Source organism: Pezoporus occidentalis, unplaced genomic scaffold (genome assembly GCF_034315485.1).
Source record: "Pezoporus occidentalis ecotype Australia unplaced genomic scaffold, CSIRO_AGI_Poc_V1 ctg300, whole genome shotgun sequence".
Lineage (NCBI taxonomy): Eukaryota > Metazoa > Chordata > Aves > Psittaciformes > Psittacidae > Pezoporus > Pezoporus occidentalis.
The window spans coordinates 219,716-245,165 of NW_026914942.1; the positions used below are offsets into that span (position 1 = coordinate 219,716).

Consider the following 25,450-nt stretch of genomic DNA (forward strand, 5'->3'; position numbering starts at 1 on the left):
GTAAAAGCACACAATTTTGAAATGATTTCTTGATTAACAAAAACTCAGTCATGCTACATTTTCTAGTATGATAGAGCTAAATAGTGCACATTTTCAGCAGCATGCTAAGTAGAATGAGTAAAAAATAAATCCTTTGACAGGCACATTATCACATCTACTCATAATGGAGACCAGGTCCACTGAACTGATGTTCATTTCACTTAGGATGATATCATATTGTTTTCTTGTGTTGATGAAATAAGGCTCAAATTGGAAAGTAATTTATCAACCTGACCAATACTACATGTTCAGTGTTACACAGCGAGAAGCTCAGACAAAAAACAATTGCCTTATAAAACGGCAGTTTAATGTATTTTTACTACATTTTTCTTCCTTTATGATTTGGTGGAAAAGTATTAAGTTTCAGAAGTTACACCCTTTTTATGCTATATACTTTTTAAAACCCTTCTTTTCAGTGCTTCTCTTTGGGACCTCCCAGTATATTTCCATTGTTGAATACATTTCCCTGCTATACCTTTCCTGTCTGTGGGCTGCTTAGATACATAGGGCTGCAAGCAGAAGACCATTGTTAGCCTCACAGTGGGCTGATAGCGAGTCATGAAACACAACATGCAGAACAGTGTTTACCACAAAGTTCCCAGCTCCCAGTGGTGGGCTTCTGTACTACACTGCAAATGTAGACTTGCAGGTGAAAATTCATTCCAAGAACAAGACACATTCCTTAAACTGTCATGTGAAGCTTGACACCCTGTATGGGTGTCCTAAGATCATGGTTTATCAGATATGTGACTGCGCAGTGTTCAGGGCTCGAATGATACAAATAGTGTATATTCCAGTTTTGGCTTGAAACCTTTTATTGTCTGGATCTGATACATGTTCTTACAGTTTTGCTGCTTTGCATCCTGTATGCATTTTGCTGGTTTGTGTATAATTCTTTTCATGTGACATACATGCTTTTTTATGGACACTATTCATCCTGTGTTGTTTTGCATTTCAGGGAAATATTTGGGTTAAGTACTCTGTTTGTATTTAGTGTCTTCCAGTGCTTGCTATTATGAGATCTGGGGTTTGTATACATATATATGTATATATATATATATATATCATCAAGTATTGCATAGTAGTAATTACACAGTAGCATCACAGGTCTTCTACCTCTAGTGATACTCTTGAAAGAATAATGAAAATTCTGTCTTGCAGTTTTTTTGCTTTCATTTTGATTGACTACCATTCCACACCCTCTGTTTCACAATTCCAGCTTGGCAACAGATTAATTCTTTGCAATTGTGATAACTTTTTTTCTTATGAATTACAAATCACAACTTTTGAATAGAGATTTTTTGGATGCTTTTGTTGGTCTTCTCATAAATATGGCGTAGTTACTGAATTTGAATACCTGTACCCTTAACCTAGCTTATTTGTGAAGAAAGGAACTAAGACTCAGGTTAAAAAGAGTTGAGATGTTTTATTTTTTGCATAACTCTGGAAAAAAAAATAATTGATTAAATCCTGCTCTAGTGGAGCTATGCAAGCTTCTAATGAAGTAGTCGTGTCATATCAGTTGTGTAACACTGTTGGAAGAGAGGAAAAGCAGGCTTAAAAATTTTTGTTGCAATTACCTACCACTGCTTCAGCCTGAGCAAGTCAAAGGGATTTTTAGGCAAGATACCTACAGCACATACAAAATTCCTGCCTTCTGAGTATATAAACTCTTCGCTCTAGCCAAGAACTGGCTGCACAAGTGTTCAGTCCCTTCTGTTAAGATTCAAAGATCAGTCTGTCCTCCAAAGCCTTGTTTTAACTGCCCAAAGCTGTTTTCCTCAGATTTTGAGATAGGAGTACAACTTGGTCCCAACAGAAAGATTGGCTGGGCATGTTTCTTAAATATTTAAATACATTTCCTTTTTGATTTTCTTCCCAGGATCAGTACTACAGGCTCTTTGTTTCTAATTTCACCTAGGCAAGATCCGTTTCTTTTGAAGCCTTTCAGGATTGCTGATATTTCCCATTCAGAAAAAAATCAAAGGTTTTTGGTTTTTATCAAAGCGGACAAAACCTCCAGTTTTGCTCTTGATATACACTGAATCTTGCTGTAATATAAAGTTAAATACTCCGCAGTCATAAGAGGCAGCTAGCTTGAGGTTCTTGTCTGCCTAATTCAGACCAGAACCTTGCAGTTACCCCTTTTTCATCTTAGGTGTATGTTCTTACCATCTGTATTCTGGTGTAGATGTTACTCATTTACCTCTGTTCAAAGCTGTTCTGTGGATTTGTGAAAGAGGCCCAGGGAATCTTGCAATCCTTAACATTTTTATTTCCACAACAGCAAAGTTTTATTTTGTCCTGCATCCTGTGCTGCTGTTGTAGGGACATGAGGATTCCTTTGCTTTGCAACACTGAGTCTTAGCTTTTGAGATACCTACTGAAAATATCAAGTTCAAGTGGCTATTCATCCACACAGAAAGGATGGCAGAAGCGTATTACTGTCCATAAATGTTTAGGTTCTCAAATTCTATAGACAGGGAAATGAAACAAATTCTAGTATTAATGTAAACATTAAAATTTGTGCACTGTGAGCTTGTACTGTAAGAAGATTTTAAAATGTTCTTTAAATATTGGTGGTATATAAATGTGTTTCCTGGTTTGCAGAAAGAAAATTCTGACTTGTGCTTTAAGCACCAGAGTAACTTTTCCTCGTGGATATGTGCTTACCTTCTAATTTACATATGCAGATATGAGATATTGCTGGTATGTTACTGGATTTAGACATTTGTCAATGCATCTGAGACACCCACTTTTGGAAAGATGTCTCTGTTTTTGTTTGGTGTGATTATCAAGGAGCAAGTCATTTTCGTTTGAGTTTAATACTGGGTCACCTCTTACTGTGGTGTATTTTTCGATTTTGTTTTAAGAAAATTTCAGGTTCTGTATCTTGTAACTGTAGCAATGAACAGCAAGTTGCTGACGAACTTTTTTGAAGTATGAAATGTGCTTTGTTTTGGTTTTCTTTTTTTTTCTTTCTTCTTTTCCTGATGTTACCCACGTTCTGTTCCTCAGAATGTTTTCTCTTTCTGTGATTCCTTTTCAGCTGCTGCACATAAAGTGTGATAATGATGAACATATGTTTCAAAGACCCTCTACTTTTTTCTGGTGTAACAGTGAGGATTCGCCTCCTTGTTTAGATACCTCTTCCATTACAGTTACTCCTAGGAGTTCTCCCAACTCTAAACTACCACCTGGATTGTTAATACCACCACCTTCAAAAAGTGGTCTTCCAAGGCCAACCAGTGAATACAGCTGGCCAAGACCTCGTGTAATCCTGCTGTGCAAAAGCTTTTTAATTTTTTTTTGTTTTCCTTTGTTCTCTGTTGTGTGTTAACTTGTATTAAAAATGTGCATTTTGTACAGTGGTTAAAGGACAGAGCAAATGTGTCTTAGATTCTTGAGAGAAACTCTTACAATGAGGAATTTGTGAAAATTTACTCTTGTTTCTACATAGCTTTTTTCTCTCATCCCCAAAACATAAATTCTTATTTTCCCAACATGTTTGAATTAGTCCATTAATTAATTACCTCTAATCTTTCATTAAAATTCTTTTTATTAAGAATAGGTATTAAAAAATAACAAAACTAAAAATCCAACTTCAAGGACTTCTTGTTTCGCCAGTGAATTAATATTAAAGTAAACAGCCATTATATAGCTTTTAGCATACATTATAAAAACTGTGCAAAATTAAGGTTGAAAATCATTCTTATACAAAATGGGCGTATTTCTTGCTTTTTCATATCAGTATGCTTATACTCTCAACTTTTTTTCCATTTGTAAGTAACATTTGGCTGTATTTGGGAAACATCCTGGCTTTCTGCATGTGTTCACTAAATAAAAGTGCTTCTTATGCTTATATATATTCAAAATGTGCATTTCTTAACCAAATTATAGCTTTACTTGAACTAGCTGTAGCAGTAGTACAAACATGGCCAGTAACTCAGCAGAATGGCAATTAGCCAGGAAATGGAAGTGTAAAGTTTGGGTTTGCCTTTTTTTTTTTCCTAAAAGACTCAAGACTAAATATAAATACTGCTTATTTATTTAGCTTCTAGATAAATATGTTTAATAAACACTTAGCAAATAAGGAGAATCTACATTGGCATTTACTGTCTCCATGAGATTCTAGGATTATCCATCAATGTTGATGGGAAATGTAGATTAATATATGGCATGTACTTACGCATTAAACCTGATGCCACCTTCCTGGTGTAGACAAAAGCCTGTCTAGAATCAGAGAGAGTTTTGTTTCTATGAAGCAAGGAATGTGGGATTCATTATTATGTGTCCTTTGGGTCAAGCACATCCATTGCCCTGCTTTGAATGGGAGCAGATGACATCCAGTGGTTGCCTTGACCTAAATTATACTGGTTCTCTGATTGTGCACAGAGGTGCCAGGAGGTTAATGCAAGGTCCATGGCCATAGCAGTAAGAGCCTGTTGTGTCTAAACACTATGCACACAAATCTTTTCACAATATATGATCTTTGAATCTGCAATGATAACTCATGTGGAGGACAGTAGGAGTTATGTATATGTAAAAATCTTTGAAATTAGTTATTTTATGAACTTAATGCATCTGTGATCTTGCCAGGGAATAACATGACTGAGAGAATATATTTTTTAAATAGGGAAAAAAAGGCAATATGTTAAATGTGATTTATTTTTTTTTTTTTTCCTTCTTGGTATACCTAGGTAGAAATGCCCCAGTTTTTTTTTTTAGATACTGAGCAGTTCTAGATCTCTCATAATCACAGAATCAACAGAATCCCAAGGGTTGGAAGGGACCTCAAAAGATCATCTAGTCCAACCCCCCTGAAAGAGCAGGGTAACCTAGAGTACATCCAGGCGGGCCTTGAATATCTCCAACATAGGAGACTCCACAACCTCCTTGGGCAATCCGTTCCAGTGATCTGTCACTCTCACGGTAAAGAAACTTTTCCTGATGTTCACATGGAACCTCCCATGCTCCAGTTTACACCCACTGCCCCCTGTCCTATCACTGGACATCACTGAAAAAAACCTAGCTCCATCATCCTGTCACTCACCCTTTACATATTTGTAAACATTGATGAGGTCACCCCTCAGTCTCCTCTTCTCCAAACTAAAGAGACCCAGCTCCCTAAGCTTTTCCTCATAAGGGAGATGTTCCATTCCCTTAATCATCTTTGTAGCTTTGCGCTGGACTCTTTCAAGCAATTCCCTGTCCTTCTTGAACTGTGGGGCCCAGAACTGGACACAATATTCCAGATGCGGCCTCACCAAGGCAGAGTAGAGGGGAAGGAGAACCTCTCTTGACCTACTAACCACACCCTTTCTAATGCACCCTAGGATGCCATTGGTACTCTTGGCCACAAGGGCATATCGCTGACTCATGGTCATCCTCCCATCCGCCAGGACCTCCAGGTCCCTTTCCCCTTCACTACTGTCCAGCAGGTCAGCCCCCAACCTGTACTGGTACATGGGGTTGTTCTTCCCCAGATGCAAGACTCTACACTTGCCTTGGTGAATTTCATCAGGTTCCTCTCTGCCCAACTCTCCAGCCTGTCCAGGTCTCACTGAATGGCAACACAGCCCTCTGGTGTGTCAGCCACTCCTCCCAGTTTAGTATCATCAGCAAACTTGCTGAGGGTGCATTCAGTTCCCTCATCCAGGTCGTTGATGAAAATATTAAAAGCACTGATCCCAGCACCGACCCCTGAGGGACTCCACTAGTCACAGACCTCCAGCTAGATTCTGCCCCGTTAACCACAACTCTCCGCCTTCTTCCCTTCTACCAGTTCTTGATCCACCTCACTACCTGAACATCAAGCCCACACTTCCTTAGCTTATCTATGTGGGAGACAGTATCAAATGCCTTACTGAAATCAAGAAAAATCACATCTACGGCTCTACCATCATCCATCCACCTAGTTACTTGCTCATAGAAGGCTATAAGGTTGGTCAAACATGACTTCCCCTTGGTAAAGCCATGTTGGCTGCTCTTAATGACCCCCTCATCCTTGATATGCCTAGAGATATTGTGAAGAATAAGTTGTTCCATCAGTTTTCCAGGGACGGAGGTAAGGCTGACTGGTCTATAATTACCGGGGTCCTCCTTCTTTCCCTTCTTATAGACCAGTGTGACATTTGCCATCCTCCAGTTCTCAGGCACCTCACCTGATTCCCACGACTTACCAGCGATGATGGAGAGTGGCCCAGCAATGACCTCCACCAGTTCCCTCAGCACCCGTGGGTGTATTCCATCCGGACCCATCGATTTATAGATGTCCAGATTACTTAACTGATCCCTAACGCAATCCTCATCTACCAAAGCAAACTCCTCCTTTATCCTGACTCCTTCTGGGGCTATAGGAATCTGGGTCCCCCCGGGAGAGTCTGCAGGAGTAAAGACAGAGGCAAAGATGTCATTCAGCACCTCTGCCTTCTTTATATCTTCTGTCCCCAGGGCGCCCACCTCACTCAGCAGTGGGCCTATACTGCTTCTTGTGTTAGTTTTATTTGCTATGTATTTGAAGAAGCCCTTTCTATTGTCCTTGACCTGACTTGCCAGATTAAGTTCCAAGGAGGCCTTAGCTGTCCTAATTGCTTCCCTACATCCTCTAACAGCTGTCCTATATTCCTCCCAAGTGGCCAGCCCCTCCTTCCATAATCCATAGATTCTCTTTTTCCATATGAGTTTGCCCAGCAGTTCCTTGTTTAACCATGCTGGTCTCCTGGCTCCCCTACGTGACTTCCTACCCTTTGGGACACTGATTCTGAGCTTGGAAGAAGTGGTCCTTGAATGCTGACCAACTATCTTGAGCCCCTTTACCACCTAGTACCCTTTGCCATGATACTTCCCTTAGCAATTGATTGAAGAGGCCAAAGTTTTCCCTTCAGAAATCCGGAACTGTGGCCTTGCTAGGTATTCTGTTCCTCCCACACAGGATCCTAAACTCCACCATCTCATGGTCACTGCAGCCCAGGCTGCTGTTGACCGTCACTACTTCAACCAGACTCTCCTAGTTGGTTCGTCCACCATTTTCATTAAGAAGTTGTCATCAATGAACTGGAGGAACCTCCTAGACTGTGAATGATTGGATGTGTAAGTCTTCCAGCAAATATCAGGGTAGTTAAAATCCCCTACAAGGACCAAGGCATGTAGTCGTGAGGCTGCTTTCAGTTGCCTGTATTATAATGCAAATTTAAAATACGAATTCAGAATCCCTTAGGAGTAGGAAATGTAGGACTTGTGAGTCTATTTTTCTCTTTAAGTAATGTATTCAGTGGAAGACTGTGGATCAATATCCTTTCCTTCTCAGGAACTACTGCAGCCTTGAGAGAGAAATAGAGGTAGTTAGGGCTATCTCTACACTTGGATTAGAAATCTGTGCTTTGTGCTGTGAGAGGGCAGCTTCAGTTGTTGCAGGAGAGGCACTTAAGGTAGCATTCTAAAATAAGATTTAGGTCCAAGAAACTCTCTCATGGGTCAGCAGTACTAAAGACTATGTGCTTGCAAGATTTTTGTATTCATGTATTCTGAAATAGGATCCATGTGACTAATTTAACTTCTTAATAATTTTCATGTATATATTTTGGTTAAATTGAATCTTATTTAAAAGAAGTGGGCTTTCCCTGTGCCTGGCTGTGTAGTCTTTCTGATACATAGAACATAGGGGGTTTTGTGTTGTGGAAGTAATAACATTATTATGCAAACGAGTTTTGAACACATTTTGCTTTCAGCTTGCAAATCTCAGTTTTAATCTATTTCATCATCTGTCTTTAGTGTTCGGTTTATTCTGACTTAAGTGTGTCTTGAAGTAGTAGACTGATGTAGGAGGAATGAATCATTCAAAAATAAATATGGCTGTAGAACCATAGTTATTGTTGAGTTTGGCGTTCCCTTGCTTTTATTGAAGCCTTCCAAATTCCTGGGCCTTTCTAATGAAATCTCTTCTGTTCACATTCAAAAATGAGAGTTTTACTCTGTTGTTTTCAGTGTATTGGATGTCCATGTTGTTACTAATGAAAAAATACATTTGAAGCTTTAGTCACAACAGGTTTTTAGGTTGCCAAGTAAGTTATGATGTAGGGAAGAATTATTGAACAAGAAGCGTTTAGATTGTATATTTTAATTTTAACTACTTGTCTGGAGCATAGCATATTCTTGTTGCAGTGTTACCTTAAATGAGTCTTGTGAAGATATTCATATATCTGCAGTAGAGAGCTGCTTGTTACCAGCTTTCTCAGGTTTAACTGTGTTACATTTCTGGCTGTACCAGATGGACTGAAAAAGGAAAAATTACAATGCTGCTTATGTATCGGAGAGTTTTAGTATGTGGCAGACTCTGATCTGCAAATGCCATTTACTTGGTGTCAGGGGCTGGTTTTTGCATGCTGATGGTTATGTTTAACATTTTCTGAAACTGTGGCTCTTATCTGCATGCTGAACAATTCAGTATTGTGATCTTTTTCATGTGAATTATTGCCCTAATATTTATTGTCCTTATTGTAGGCAGGCAGTGTGACACCTAAATCACCCTCCACTGACATCTTTGATATGGTTCCCTTTTCTCCCATATCCCCTCAGTCATCAACACCTACTCGCAATGGTACACAGCCTCCTCCAGTACCCAGTAGATCTACAGAGATCAGTAAGTTTTGTAACATCTGACCTAATTTTACTTACATTGTATTTTTAGTAAAGCATTTTTAAAAAATTACGTACATTTTGCATGAAAAGACAGATACAGTTTTTGTAAATCACATTCAGTAATGCCATTTTGTTTTTATACCATCTTCCCAGAGTCATCATTGTTGCTGCCAAGTTACAAATTTATTTACTTGCTGAACTATTATATATACAGATTGAAGGAGTTTGGTTGGGGGTTTTAACTTGGCTTTTCTTTTATGATATCTTTTTTGTACTTACTTCAAGAAATACTTTTACTTCCTCTTAGTTCTTTCCTTGTCAAGCCACAGTTGTAGCATCTAACACCTACAATTCTGGGGAAGACAGAAGGTGGAGTAAGTATGGCGATGATGGTGCAGAAGGAAGAGTTGAAGAAATCCCTCAAGATGCAGACTGTCTTGGAATACTATTTTTAATACTGCTTTTCATACCATCTACAGCTTTCTTACTCGGTTATAGTTGATGAGCCTTTCCAGATCTATGAATTACTCCTAAAAGATATTGAAAAGATGATTAGTAATAGCAATTTTATTTTCCAAAGGCTTGAAAGCAGCTAGGGTAAGGTTCTTGGCTTCACTGGAAATCTTTTAGGAGTCCACACTATATTTTTAAAAGCTTTGGAAATCTGTTGGGGGAGAGGGGCATGGAACATACAAAAGCAATGTTAGAGGCAGTAGAAGTATCAGTCTGTGTGTAGTATCTTGTATTTCTGATTCATGTTTTAGTGTGGGTAAGGAACATTAGTATTACTGCCTGACACCATGTAAAACCACATTTGGAGAGTTTCTACGTTTTTTAGGGAATGCTTCTGGTATGTAGAATTTTCAGGTATGAATGAAAGCTGTGTACAATTATAAATGCATTGTAAAATTTAACTCAGTGAATGTCTTCCCCAGTACCATATCCTACGTACTTTTTGGTTCCATTGCTCAGAATGGCTGTCACCATTTAAAAAGAAAGTAGATGTCCAGGCTATTGATTCAGTAAAAACATCTGTTCCTTTTCAAGTGAGGATATTAGATTAATTTATATTAATTTCTATGGGTCTCTCAAAGGGTGTATTAACATAATTTAAAACCATTAAGAATAGTTAATATTAACTGTACTTAAATAACTTAAAAGAACATTAGATTAGGAATGTTAAGAGAAATTCCATGGCTTTGTACAGGAAAAAAAATATTCAAAGACACTCCCTCCAAGAACTCCGTTTTTGTTTTGAAATTTGTGTTTTGGAAACTACAGACAGTGCCATAAAATCAGTCTCAGTTGTTCATATACAGCTTTGAAAATAATTTCAAGTGAACTACATGACAAGGGTTTTGGTTTGGGCTTGTTTTTTTTGGTGGGGTTGGGTTGTTTTTTTTTTTGGGTGCTTTTAGCTTAGGGTTTTTTTTGTGGGGGAGGGTGTTTTGTTTTCATTTTGGTTTGGTCTGGGTTTTGGTTTGGTTTGGTTTTGGGGTTTTGTTTTTGTTTTTTTTTTTTTAAGCTTTGTCCTGGCTGTTTCATTGAAACTGTGGCTAGAAGTCATGTGGGAGCCAGCACTCAATGCTGAGGAGTCTTGGGAATTCCAGCTATATAGGTTTTGTGATTATTTTGTCAGTGGGCTTTGTAATACAGAAATTACTATAAATATATTGCTTATTTAGTGATGAGTGCTGCTTAAAATAGTTGCTTCTTCTGTACTTCATTCATTTGCATTAAATTCAGATAACGTAGTTCAGAGATCCCGCAGGCAGTATCTGTGAATTCTCTGCTCCTCAGTGTGCCGTGCTTCAGAGAGAGATGTTATAGAAGAACATCATAGTCTTTATACTTTTGATTCCTGCTCTTTTAGTCTGTCATGGTACTTTATACATTGAAAATGGTTGCATTCATCAGCTATGAACACACTTCAGCATATTTCAGATATGACGTATATTACAGAAGAGGAATACTTTATAATCAAACAAAGACTTATTGTCTTTGATGAGAAAGTTCAAATCCTGTAAGAACCTCATTCAAGCTATGCAATGTTACAGTGCTGTAATAATCTACAATAGTATATTGTTTTGCATGGTGTTATTGCTGCCAGTGCAAGCAAGCTGACATTTCTTTCTCCAGTATAAGTCAGATAGGTGGCGCCCCAGAGGAAGCAATGTTTGGAGTCTCCCATTTTCTGAGGTCATCTTTTATGTTATCTCTACTTTGTCACTTCGCTGCTGCTTCCTCGTGGAGTAAGGGATTGCAAATGTTCTTGCAAGTTATCTTAAAGGACAGAAATAATTTGTTAAATTTAATTAATTAAAGGAGAAATTATTTTATGTGTTTCTTGTAGGCACAGCATTATTGTATCTTTGAAAAGAACCGGAGAATAACATTATTCAATTGTTCAACATTTATATCACTCAAACACATCTTGAACAATCCAAGGTCACTACTGGCAGATGTAGAAGTATGCTCCCAGATGCTATCTTTCCAGAGACATTTAAGAGTATGTTGTCAAAATAATGGTGGAACCATTTTTTATCCTGTAGTAACTCCAAAATAAACAAATACGGAGTAGCCTTCAGCTAAGGGAAACGCTTCCTGGACTTTACTACCTCAGCTTATTCCAAATATTTTCATGGGTGCTTGTCTTCAGCATGATTAATTTTTATTTGTCATCACAGCTGCTCTAGGACTGGGGAAAGTATATGTAAACATAACTGTGCCTGGATGATAGCTAAGGTAAAGATGCAGAATGCCAAATATTTATAGTTTTGTTTAGGAATTGTTAGGTTTTGGTTTATTACAGAGTTCAGGTTGCTACTCTCCAGTATTACGTGTTTCTTGTCCTGAATGTCACAGAAACAAGAATGTACCTGTTAATGGCTTTGTGATTTAAGTTGTGAATGTAAAACAAACATTTCGTGTCTTTTGAATTTGTTGGTTCATTTTCCACACTATAAATTTATTTCCATTTAGAAAGGAATGGGAAAAGGAAAGGAAATTATATGTGCTGTTTGAAAGAATCGTTTTCAGAGGTTTACTGGTTGCTGTGTATTGGAGAAAGAAATGCCTCTATCTGCTGCAGTTATTTTGGGGAGTATGCTAGGCAAGATATTATTGTTATAGTTAATCTTCTTGCCTGAAATAAAAAATCAGTAATTTATCCCACCTCTCCTGAAAAGGAGCCCCCCATAAATGGTGGAGTGAACAGTAGCAGAAAAGCTTATGGAGATCCCATGCAGTAGTGCAACTCTGCAGTTACTAATTTTAGTATTCATCCAATTTCCATATGTTCTTCAGCTTCTATTCAAAAGAGAAATACCGATGATGCTATTGAAAATATTTCATGGAACTTCCTCTCTCCCTGACTCTTAGCAGTGCACTCTCATATAGCATACAAATTTTAAATGCAGGGAAGCAGTTCTACTACGGAGTTTTTCAGCTGGTTTACTGGAATGGGTAGAGATAGCTCCCCAGATAATAATTTTTCATAGAAACCCAGCTAGGAAATATTCACTGTTTTGAATTTGATTCTGTACAGGGTTTATTAGGTTCTTTCACTGTAGAATAAATTATACACCAGTTAATTTTAGTCGGCTTTGAATAACAATATAAATGAAGTAATCCTTCACCTGAAGACAGGAAACATATTAACAGAGCTGAAGCTTCTGCCATTCTCCTGCTGATGAGCTCAGACGTGCTGTCATTACTAAAAGCCTTATAATAAGGCATGAATGAGATAATATCCATAGTAGTGTACAAAGTACTTGCTTTCAAACTAGCGATGTCATATTTCAGTGCTAAGAAATGCAAGAGTTGTGTTCTTTAAAGGGTTTCTTTTTCCTAAACACATTCCTTGAATATTTGCTGTGGCTTGGTGCTGAAACTGGCTGCTTTTAGCTGTCTGACCACACAGAAAACTGTTAGCTCCTTATAAGGGTAAAAAGAACCTGGGGTGGGGGGAGAGGGGAGGAGAAGAAGAAAACGGACCTATATAGTGAACAGATATGCTTACAAGTAGCATAAAGCATAATCACTTTTTGCCCAGGAGAGCCTAGAATGAAAGTCAAAGCTGCTGCACATCTGAAGGTTACTTCATAGGAGCATCAGAGCATGGAAGGACAGTAGTTGTACTGGAGCAGACCCATTTTGGCTCCGAAAGGGGCAATGGACAAGATAGATCCTAATTTTTACATTAGATTGCCCTAGTTAAAGTCTCTTTTGCATGCAGGTGGTCTGCCTCCGCCAGGAAAAACTAAATTTTTCTTTTTTTGAGTAAGATAGGCTTTTGGAATAAAGCTCTCTGATCTGGGCCATCTCCTAGTCCCATGTGGCAGTTCAGAACTGTTTAGCCACAGTTTTTGAAATACGTAATTAATCAAGTTCCTTTTTGTTTCTGTACTTTATTATGGGAGTAAATGCTGGTAGCTGCTAATAATTTAAAATGCTTATTGTGCAACCTGATAAAGCCTAATAAATCAGGTCAAAACCCATGAGAAGGCTGACATGCGCAATAATTGTTGAAGAGCTTAGACAACTACATATTTAAAATTCTGACAACAGGGATGCCAAAGTAAAGACCTTTTAGCTACATGCACATGCTTCGGTATTTATAACGTGACTGGTAACACTGCAACATGGATTTTGTGTTAAGTAGTCAGTTGTCAGCTTTTGTATCTTGGATGTAACGGATAAAATTTTCTTCTAAATCTAAATTCTAAATCTAAAATTAGCTAATAATTTCAGTTACTAATAGCCCCTTTTATTCTCATGTTCTTAAGCTAGCATTGTTTTAAGGTAGGTAGTACACTTCCCAGGTTTCTTGCTGGACAACTTTGAAAGTTAGGAGATAGATAGGATATGTTTTTAATTTTATTTCTACTAATGAAAAGACTATTAATTTGGCTCTGTAAATTTTGCAATCAGTGTGGTTGAGTAGGTGTAGCAAAATAATTTTCTTACTGCTTTAGTTCAACCCAGTGTGGGATAGAAAAACTGTACAGATGGAACATTACATGTAGAGGGAATTGAAGATTTGAAAAAACTGTTCAAAAAAAAAAAAAAAGGATTGGAGAATCCCCTGACTGCTACAAAGCATACTACAGTTAAGGAAAGTGAGAAACTGTATGGTATTGATGTATGGTATTGAAAGAGAGAAATTTGCACTCATTCCATTATGGATCCAGATTTAGTGGCATTTTAGGATAAGTGATTTTTCATGGTCCCATATTTTTTTCATTCATTTTTGACTTGATCTTATCCAACATTTTAAAACCCTAACAAATAGTGTTAGTTAATATCAGCTGTGCACTGAGGAACTCTTACCAAATGAAGTCCTTCCCTTCCATGATGAAGAGTAGATGTTGTCTTTATGAAGATGTCCTTAACCCTGACGGTGGGAAGTGGCAAACAGGGGACATGAAGGGTAGTTTGTTTGCAAGAATATTTTTCTGACATAATATTAGGGTGAAATTTGACAACCGATGTCCTGTTCCCTTCCCGTTTCTGAAACTCCTCATACACACCGAATCGAGAGCATATTTAATTTGGAGATACCCTCTTCAAATTGCAACTTATCAGATCCCCAAAATTCCTTTAAGAGGCAGAAGTGTTAATGAAATCTGAGTGAGCCTTCAACAGAGGTTGATGGTGTTCTTGGAAAAATTTGAACATTAAACTTAGGAAAACTAATCAAGACCTGGCTTTAAATTTGGATGTTGTGGTTAATCAGTTGTAGATCTGGAGGTGTTATTGTTCAGCCTTTAAGGAGATGTAAGCTGGCTTTTTCAAAGAGTTACTGTTGTAGCCCGTACCTTTTCTCTCAGTGACTCACTTTTCTCTTGTTCCAGAGAGAGACCTTTTTGGAGCAGAACCTTTTGACCCTTTTAGCTGTGGAGCAGGAGATTTCCCTCCAGACATTCAGTCCAAACTAGATGAGATGCAGGTAACTACGAAGTTATCAATTATGCAGTTTTCTGTGGCCGTATGACTCTTCTTGAAATAGATGTTTACAGTATTCTGAAAATGTATTCTGGACTACACACAAATGCATACAGAAAAAAACGGTTTTGACTTTCGTTTTGTAAGTGTGTCTCATGGTCTTTGAGTTGGAGTTTGAATTTGCTTGAAGATCCTTACTTGGTATTAATATGGACACCTGCACTAATTTAGGGGTTCACAGCAGTGTAATCAAATTGGATACTGCTGTTCCTATCTGGGAAGGTTCTGAGGGAACTAAAAAAAGAGAGCTGAGGCAAGAGCCCTACAGATCCACTGATCTTGTTACTCTTCAGTTCTAGCAATCACCATCATCCCAGTTTACCCTCATCTTTCCATCAGTGATATCAGTCTGGTTTTTCATAGCATTTCCACAGGCAAAGTATGTGCTTCAGGTGCCTTTAAAACCAGCTGTATTTGACTGTGGCACTCTGGAGCACTTAAAACTGTTGAGAATTGATTCAAGAATTCTGAGTGGAAGCATTTGTCAGAAAATGTTTGCTGATTCTAAAACACTCAATTGTATCTGTTCAGTTGCTGATCCAATTTTGAAGCAGTTCTAGGAGAAAGCCATCAAGTTTTGGAATAACTCACTGCCTTCAGTCAGACTTTCCAGAGTGCTAGTTCCTTGCCAGCTTGCTTATCTGTGTGTTTTTCAGCAGCCTGCCAGCAAAACAGACAGCTGAAAATACTGGAAACTTGAATTTCTAGGATCTTGGCTCCTCAGAAGAAAGTGTTCCCAGGGCTTCTAGCCCTCTTTTCTCTCAAAATCCCACAAGGTCCAAGAGAGCTAGCTCTCCAGCTCCTTCAGTTCCTTTTTTCTGCCTGGAGAGCAGCAGAAACATTTCAAAATGGCTGAAATAAGATTTAAACACCATTTAGTTTTCCTGAGTAAAATCTTTTAATTCCTATTCACCATGAAATTTCATTTTCCATGTCAGTTTAGGGTGTTGCCCCTGGCAAACTCCACTCACAGTGAAGTAAAAAACTCAGATTGTTGGTCACCTGTACTCTGGCCCATATAATTTCAGATAGCAGATAAAAGCCAAAATTGGCTTCTTTGCAATTCCCGTAAAAATGCTTGGGTTTTGTAAATTAAATAATGTTATTGCCAAGCCCTTTAGCCCAAAAAGCAAATCTTCTAGCAACTCACACTGATATACATCAGTGTTTCCATTGTCTATAGCCCACTTCAGGAAAAAGTATACTGTAGCATCTCTGGCTACTAGGAAGAATCCTATGAAAATACCCAAGCGTCACACACTATAAGAGTTCTTATTACAGGTAATGTTAGTTTGATTGTTAGCATATAAGCCTGCAAAGTGCTATCTCCTCATAAAACATCAGTGAATGGAACACTAGAAATCCTTATCAAAGATTTTCAAAGTCATAAAATGAGAAACTCGCATCCTTGTTTGTATTCTCTTGACCAAAAGAGCAGACAAACAATAACAAAACCTCCAAACCTGATGCTATTATTACACCCCGTTGCAAAGAATATTGCCTTGGTCCTGCATTCCCCTCTGCACATACAAGTTTTGTTTTTCCAGCTTTGTTTTGTATGCTTTATCTCGCAGTTGGAGCGTCTAGTCTATCAGTCTTAGCATACCCTGACACTTCCACTGAAAATTAACTAGTGGGTCTATATGTAGAAACAAAACTTGTTCATATATAATCCAGTTGAGAACAAGTATAAAGTTAACAAGGTATGAAAATAAAAATAAAATTCTAACAATTCTAACTTTGTCCAAAACAAAAGTTATGTACAGTATTATACTAGGTGGTAAAATGCAGATTGAAACATATTTTTATTAATATCTCTTTTATCTTCTTGTGCTGTCCTTGGTGCCTAGCGTCAGCGATGGTTGGTATATCATTTTTTAATAATGATATTTAATGCATTTACAATTGAAGTGTGCATGTGTTCATGTCTGGTGTCTTTATTTTTATGAATATGTGTGTACATCTGTAAATCTTTCATGTAACTTTTAAAACTTTTAGTGGCCTGCAGTTTTTTAAGGTAGGAAAGCTGATTCTTTTTCTTATCAGCTTCTAATACTAAGCCTTTATTTTCATTGCTGTTTATTTTCCATGTGTACTAGTGAAATCTCCAGTCTTCGTTATCAGATTGTCCTTAGTGAAATGGTTTAAGCAAAACCTTAGATACATATATTTTTATGTAATACAGTCACATTTGTGAATGTTTTTTTACTTGGAAATAATTACTTAAAAGCTTGAAATGAGCAGAAGATAGCTGTACTAGAAGTCAGTGGTTGTTAGATATACAGCTGATAAGAAGGAAGGTGAAATGGATGCTGCAAAAGGTAAAAGCACAGAATATTCAATGTACTCTGGAAAATGTAAAGAAACATGTAAGAAAAATACAGGCTTCTTTCCTTCTCTGGAATGCAAACTGAAGGAATCTGTTCACATTATGAAAGTACAGTCTGACTTTCAGTAAATACATATTCCATTAAATACACAAAGGTAAGTTGCTTATGACCACATCTAATAGTTCAAATATATAGACTCACTCTGAGAGGGCGTTAAATACAGCTTATCCTGCACTGAGTGGTAAGCAAGCTGTCTCAGCAGCAGCCAGTGACAACCTGATTGGAGCAGCTCAGTCCAGACTCTCTTACCCTGTTTCTCCTGTAAAGCTATGTCAGATGCCTTGTCAAACATATGCCTGTCTGCAGAAAAGCTGTCTCAGTGTATGTGTGTGTTGGAAGGTGATGTGTAAGCAAAGAGAGAAGGGAAGGTGCAGCACAGCAGAGGCTTTGGAGAATAAGCCCTTTAAGTAGTGGGTGCTTTTCTTTGCATCCAATATTCTGAATTTAAAAAGATCAGATAAATTTTCCTGACCTCTGGGAGAACACTTTTGTATTTAAACTTCAGGGAGGGTCCAGATTTCACACTTAAGCTCTTTCTGTTCCATTTCTCAGTTCAGTCTCTGTTGATCTTTTTGGAGAGCTCAAAACTCATACTGAGATGTGACTTTTACAGCTCAGGCCTCTCTCTTGATGACTGTTCAACCTTCCATTTCCCCCACCTTTATGCTGAAACATATTTTAATTTCACTATTTTTACTGCATTCAGACATTAATAAATTTAATCTGTCTGTTTTCTCAGAAATCTTGCAGTTGAGGGGAAGTTTCCCTAGATCATGAATCATACCAGCAACAGCTGCTATAATTTATTAAAATCTCAAAGCTTCCATGAGCTGCAAGCCATTCCCCTGCATGCCCTGAAGCAGTCAGTAGGATTGATGTCTTTCTATCTGAAATAAGTTACCCTCAGCCCTTTAAATTATCATCTCAGAGATGTGTAAATTTATCATTGGTTCATAGCGTTTGCATTGACTTAAGCTCATGAAGTGAAGTTACTGTGAAGTGACGGGTCAATCTCAAAGCAGTAAGGTTTTGGCAAATTTATCTTCTGGGAAAAAAAGAGTTCTTTGTCTTTTACTGTTTACTGTTTTTAACCAGAATAGCTCATGTCTTAGAGAAACTAAAAAAGTGGGTGTTTTGGAAGAGGCTTTGTTTTCAGGTTGCTTTCACTAGTGAAAACAAGCTTTGCTACTCTCTTCAAGAGACCAATCATATCCTTTAGTTCAATACCGTTATTCATCTGGGTAACTAAGATGTTCAGTCCTTGTATTAAATCACCTTGAAAATAAAAAGTTACTTGACATAGTCATCATGAGGATATGAACAGAGAAGCAAGGTGCAATATAGATGCGCACTTCATAGCCCTTCCACTCCTGTCCAGTAACAGGGAATGGCCTTTTCTGCATTCCCTAAAAATCAGCAGATTTGAGAGATTTGCTGATCACATGAGGAGTTACTCTTTCATGAATCTTTAAAGTACAGGAAGCCGTGGCACACATGTGTTTTAATGAACAGGCAGTGTGTTATGCTTAAGACATGTTACTTGAAGCTGAAGTGTCTGAATTTCACAAGGCAAAATACTTTAAATGCTGTGTATTAAAATTAATGTAACCTTTAATATATATAGTATGTAATGTGTATCAAGTGCTGACTATTATGTCATTTTAAAAGAAAATATATTCTGCATTGCACATTAATTGAGTTTATTAGAAAAAGAGAAAAAATCATAATTTGTAATCTGCTTGGTCATTCCAACTGACTTCATTATTATGACAGCTGCAAATGCTGGGTTTTGAAGTGGAGAGTCTGAAGTAGACATATACTGTGTAATGGATACTAATAATATAGCAGCTTCAAGTAGGAGCCAGAGGATTTGACAGAGATGTATGCAGTTCAGATGTATGTATAAAGTGTATTCCTGAAAGCAGATATAAAGCTCAGAAGAGTTCTGCATAGCTGTGAGAACTGAAGCATAGGATACTTCTATTATCTGCATTAATTACACTTCAGCTGTGTCTGAACATAAAGGAGAATCTTTTTTTAAAACCTTATGCTCCCACAGCTTGCTTGATTGCAGCTAATTGCCTTTTTTAAAAAATACAGTGTATATTTGCCAAAATACAAGTTTGAAGAGTCCAAAAACCATTTAAGAATTTGGAGTTATTTTGCAAAATTTGAAGGATTAGGAATAGAGATGGCTGGGGAGATCTGAAGTCCATGCTTTTGTGATCCTTGGAAATTTTATGGCAATCGCTTTGCCAAGGAATCCGCTAGACAAGGATGTTCTGATTTATTATCCCCCCCTTTTTGAAGACTGCATTTAATTTAATAGGAACATTAGTTAAGCCAATTCTTTGGTTTAAACTCCTACGCACTTCTTGTCCTTCACTTAGATTTTCATGAAAAAAACCAAACAAACAGAAAACTGAACCTCTGAGGTTTACATTCTTTTAAACCCTGAAAAATCCCCAGCTGGCGATCTAGATTACTTTGATGTCCTCTTTATGTTGTTGGGCTTTTTTGATCATGTGGTTGACATGGAACTTTGAACCTGCTAGTAACTGTATTATCTGACATTTAATGACGGTCTGTTTTGTGTCATTTAACAGATGAACATTGAAATGCCATGTTCCTTTTATAGACAGTTAAGTGCATGAGCCATTTTAAAGTATGAATATGTTAACACTCCAGTTCCTGATACTGTAGTAGTAGGTTTTCCTTCCTTATCAGTTCTGCCTATAGTAGAAGCTGGGTTCTCAAGTACGCAACTGGTAACAGCACCTGGCTGCCACATCACTGTTTTCTTTTACAACAGACAATAGTTATGGTAATAAAGTTAAAATGCTTTTAAAAATAATTATGATACATATAGTGCAGCAATCTCTGAATGGATTAATGCTGATCACATTCCAAGTACGTGAAAATATGATCATTTTAAATGCAGAATATCATATCTTCAAAGAGGAGGAGGACTAAGTAGGGGGGAAAGTGGTCTGAAGTTAAAGAAGGAAAGATAAGGAGAGCATTGTTCTTCAAGAAAGCAGAAATAGTTCAAAGCAGTAACAGCAAACACAAGCTAAGTGTTAAATGACAAAATACCATTTTGTATGGAATAAAAAATTAAAAAATCACACATGATCAACATAAAAGCAGTGGGATGTATGTGCTTCCAAAATGTATAAGCTGATTTGCTTTTAGCTAGCCAGAGAAAAGGCATTGGAAGTGCAGCTTCTTAAGACAGCAACAAACAGTGCTTGAATGTATAGAAAGGTAAGAGCATGCAGGACATGAATGAGATGCGTGTTCTGTGAAGGCCTCTCTGGATTGCTAAAAATGAAGATGGTTGTCCTTGCTAAAATAGTTGCTGTAGCTGTTGTACCTCTGTTGTACCTCTATCAAGCATCCTCAGGTTGAAGCACAAACTATCCCTTTTACAATCACAAAACTGGAAGCAGCCTTTAGATACGCTTCAGAGCATATCTGAAGTGCTTCAAAAGGTAAGCATTTCAGACACAATGTAATAACTGCAGGGTTTACAATATGATAGGATAGACTGTAGGGCTAATTCTGAATTTCCCCTTCTGTGACTGCAGTTACATCAATTAATAATATCCTTTTGGTAAATGAACAACAGGAGGTGTTTGACTTGGAGCATCAGATATCTTTTGCTTGAAATATTTTTTCAAATCCTGTTATCCCTTTGAGAAGTACAGGGCGAATAAAGGGAAAAAAAAGTCAAATATGTTGGTGAGTTTTGGCAGCACCATGTCATCCAGGTAGGGCAAACTGGGTGACACAGTTGGAGCTACTGGCTCTTCATCTCATAGAATGGATTTGCCTGTAGGAATATTCAAATTTTAATTGGAAAATCTCAGACCATTTAATAACTATTGCCAGGAAGTTTATTCTGTTTCTCAGTATTACTCTTCTGATGGCAGTAGCTGGTGGGGTTATTAATTATTGATATGCTTTCAAAATTCTAGCCTGTGGTTTAAATCTGTTTGAAATTAAGCTGGTTTGATTTGGGATTTATCTTTCGAAGCTAAAAGGCATGCTTCAGCTACTGCAGTACATTGTGAGGAAAGGCTTGAGTTTATGCGTAATCCCAGTACAGGTTGCTTTGCAAGAAGATTTATTTTATTTGCAAGACATTTGCTTCATGAAAGCACCTATTACTGATTTCATAGCATGCAATCAACATCTAAGTGAACTGTATGTTAAGACAATGGTGAACTGAAGGTTATGGCAGCTGTCCCTGGAGATGATGTTCTCATAGCATTTCTATTCAGAGCCCTTGTTTCCAATGGCTTATAACTTTACAGTACTTTTACCTAACAGACTGAAATTTTCTTGATCAGAGGTAACTTTTCTCTTGAAGGTCAGGCCAAAATTCAGCCATTATTCTGCTTCTTCCAAAATAAAGAGAGAAATGTCCTAAAGTTAGGCTAAATTCAGATGTTTTTAGAAAGAGTTTAACCCTCAAAAAGTCACTTTCCTTTTAGTTAACTATGTTTTGTTTCATTGCAGGAGGGGTTCAAAATGGGATTAACTCTTGAAGGCACAGTGTTTTGTCTTGACCCACTAGACAGCAGGTGCTGATGCCAAGAAACTATATGTGAAAATCCTACACAGTGTTGTTCGGTTGTTTTTTTTAATCCTGAACATGTATTCGTAGATATTATCCATGTGCCAAAAATTGCTTTTTTCAACATGTAAACTCTTGTGAGATTTGCTTCTGTAAAAATCCAACTTAGTTCTAGTCTTGCCCTGTACAAATGTAAGAAGTTATATTTGTTTATGAAATATGAATTAAATTACGCTGTTATGTTTCTTTCTCTCACATTTTGCCCCAGATTACTATGCTTTATGACTGTTAGCCTGGAGAAGTTCTTCAGAAAGCTCGCACATACCTCTCTCTGTTTGCAGACCTGCAAGCATGATTTACATGTAATACTTTACCTGGCAGCATTTTGAAATTATGCTTTTAAGTCATTATTTAATATTCAAGCAGTAAAATGTTTAATATTTAGTAAAAAATGTTCAAATTGCAGTGAAAAGGCAGAAAATACTAACCATTAATACATGCTTAAAAGGTAAATCTGGATGCCGTGTAATTGATCTCCTTTACTGTGTATCATTACTATGCTGTATATATGTCATTACTAGTTTACAAAATCCAGAAGACTTTTAGGTCCTTAATTCATGTTTTATAAACTAACAAATTGTTAGTATGCTTATCAGTATTTAATGAGCATAGAAGAACTGCTAATTGCAGACTGGACAAAGTAACTGCCCGCCCTTTTGATATTTTATAGCTGAATTTTAAAGTATGTAATATGGAATTCATTATATGATAACCATAACTTAGAAAGAAGATTATGGTCTTGCATTTACTTAGGAGTTTATGTAATTTTGTATATAAGCAGGCATTCCATTTACTGGGCTCAGTCCTGTAAGTTACTTTCAACACCTGAGTGTTTACAGTCAGGCTCTGTTGATTTTTTTTTCACTGTCTGCTTTAATGCAATAAGTCTTACTATAATTTTAAATAATTTTAATAATTTTAAAGCTTGCTGTAAGAATTCTGTATAACTTCATAAGTCTTTCATACCCACTGGTTGTTACAGAAGTAACTGCAGTCTTCAGCTGCTAGCAAGTTGAATGCTGATCTGTTTATGCATACTCTTCATTAATCTTCAGCATAAGCAATAAAATACCATCTTAAACCTATCTCAGAAAATTATCATTAGTGTTTTGATGCATAAACTGAACATTATTTCAATTCAAAAACTTTAAAAACTCTAGTATTTTTCCCTCAAAACACACAGATGTGGAAAAAAAAAACAAAATTTTAGATTTTTCTTGTTTTCATTCCTTTTCCATTAGAAGTTTTTTTTTTAATACTTATGGTTTTGTCTGTAACAGTTACAGTTCACAATGAAAAAACAGTTTGCAAATTCAGCACCACATGCATATGTTTATGCCTTGTTCAACAACATACTTCTGCATATACCTTTGAAGTCCACAAAAATGAATTGGATTATTACTTTAGTCTTCCTCTTTCCTATTCTGTATTCAACATTCATGTAGAGTGTTATATATGAATATATATATTAAAATATATCAAATCACTAATAGTGTATGTTTCATAAAGAGAAATCTTTATAATTTTGTTTGTCATATAGTATTTTGGAATTTGTATAATGAGGATGTTTAGTAGCCATAGGAATGGCTTTTTTTAACAAATAGAATTTGTATTTTTATTGTACTTTAAAAAGCTTTACATAATAAGCATCTATTTAGTGGTCATTTATTATCAATGGTAACACCAAAATAATATTTGCACATTTTAAGAAACCTTTTTCGTTACTGTTTTTTATTATAATTGACTGCAAATGGCATGGTTAAATATTACATACCTGGTCAATCAGTACAAAAATACTTACATCAACACAACAATGCATTTTTAATGAAAAGGTTATGTGATCCAATTGGAAATTGTATTTTATGTAATCTCAAATGTCTGTTTAATTTTGCCTAAAATAAATGTTTTTAAATAAATTGCATCCCAGAACACAACTTTCATTCAGTAAAATGCCCAGTGGAAGGGAGGGTGGAGAGGTGCTTAATTGTTGGGCAGAACCTGCCACAAAGAATGGTTTAGTGCTGAAGTGTGTAAAAGTTGCCTTATTTGCTGGGACGAATCTGTAATCAACAGAGAAAAATCTTGTTCTATATGCAGCTACCTAGTACTAATAATTAGTGAGTAACTCCATAGTGTTTCATGGATTTAATTGGCTGGGTTTATTGTCTTTATATATATATATATATGTAGCTGCTCAAATATACTTAGCTACTAAATGACCCTGATGGTTATTTAAGGAGTAAAGGAGGTAATTGAAGTCTTGCAGAATCCTACAAAGCAAGCTCTGTAGGTCAGGTCTGTTAGTAGTACAGGCTGTTGCATATGGTGTTGATGCTTTTGAGAAAGGTAAACTTAAACCCTCCGTTAATTACTTCCATTGCAAACTTTCTCTTCAAGGTAATACTCAATACCCGTTTAACCTTTTCCATTTGTGGAAATGGGGCTTTAACAGTTCATGGGAATGGATGCTGTCAGGGCTAGCAAGTAAGGGGTATATATAATCTCCTGTGAGTTATAAACATGAGCTATTGTTTCTCAGAACATGTCTCCCACTTGTATCAATGTTCTTTTCCAGATAGTGCAGTAATGTCATGTGCTAAATCTTCAGACTGTTACTTTTAAAATATATTTTTGAGAGCAGTACAAGAAGTCTGGGTGATTGTTCTTGCTCTGTTTAGAGTAAATGGGAGTGCTCCTCCTGCTCAGGAAAAAAAAAATCAAATCTCAATAGCTGGTTTAGGCTGGGAATGTGAAGTGATTCTGCTAATTGTGTGACCATAGGCAATTCACTTCACAGAAGCTGGTGAAAAGATAATAACATCATCTACTAGTTTGGAGATACAGTGGTAAATCAGTTGTGAATAAGACTTTTTTTTTACTTGTAAATTTATACTCCAACACAAAGAAAATACCAGTGTGACTGGCTGCTCCCGGGTTTGTCCATGCTTTTTTAAATTTCTGGTATCTTTTCTTTCACCCCCACTTTTTTTTTTTTCTTAAACTTTTTCAAACTGTGGGATCACATTGCTGATCATGATGATCATCCCTTTGTGGATGTGGAAAACTAGATTCCAGTTTCACTTGGCTGCCCAGCTACTCTGCTGGCATGACACTGAACCTGTATTAACAGCTAGAAGCAAGATTCATTGCTTTCTGTTCCTTTTCTTGTATATGAACTATTTTTCTCTTCCTTCCTGCTTATTACACCATACCTGAGTAACTGAGATGCTTAGGTTAGAATTCTTCTTAAATCAAACAAGCTGATATATGGTTGGTGTCTGTGTTTTATCTTTTTAACCTTTGATAAATTACTGATCACAACTGCAGGATGTTCTTGCCTTAACCCATTGTCTTTACTTTGGATGGGTTTGTAAGTGGCTGTCTTTTGTCCTTCCACATGACTGATATGATTTGCACTGAAAGTATAATTGATCAAATAATTCAAGTTGGCAAAGATCAAGTCCTTCATGTGGCAAAACGAATTTTATTTCATTTTGGCTTCACTTATGGAAGAAAGGAAGAAGAAAATTCTCACACTTGCAGAAGTAAGCGTGGTTGTGTAATCCCAAAGGTAACTGAGCATGCCAAGAAGTGGGGCTGGCTCTGAGGTTTCATTATGCTGATTATTTTTCAATTTGTGAAACTAAGCACACAGTCTCACCGAGCAATTCTGCTTCACAAAAAGAGTCCCTTCTGCAAAGGAAGAGAGTGTCACTTGCTGTGGGAAATCTCT

The 25,450-nt window shown here is 37.0% G+C and overlaps 1 protein-coding gene across 10 annotated transcripts in view; it reads left to right on the top strand.

Annotated features, from left to right (window-relative positions):
• Nucleotides 1-21,914, top strand: part of GULP1 (GULP PTB domain containing engulfment adaptor 1) — a 160,427-nt gene extending 138,513 nt beyond the window's left edge. For 6 of the 10 annotated variants that reach the window (XM_062627481.1, XM_062627477.1, XM_062627475.1 and 3 more), the window contains 4 exons: nt 3,089-3,313; nt 8,542-8,680; nt 14,535-14,629; nt 16,536-20,785. In XM_062627481.1, the coding sequence (XP_062483465.1) occupies nt 3,089-3,313; nt 8,542-8,680; nt 14,535-14,629; nt 16,536-16,634 (558 nt within the window). In that variant the 3' untranslated portion in view covers nt 16,635-20,785. Of the gene's footprint in view, nt 1-3,088; nt 3,314-8,541; nt 8,681-14,534; nt 14,641-16,535; nt 20,786-21,599 lie in introns of those variants that run through there. The other 4 variants (XM_062627480.1, XM_062627479.1, XM_062627482.1 and 1 more) reach the window with 4 other exon arrangements.
• Nucleotides 21,915-25,450: the final 3,536 nt, after the last annotated feature.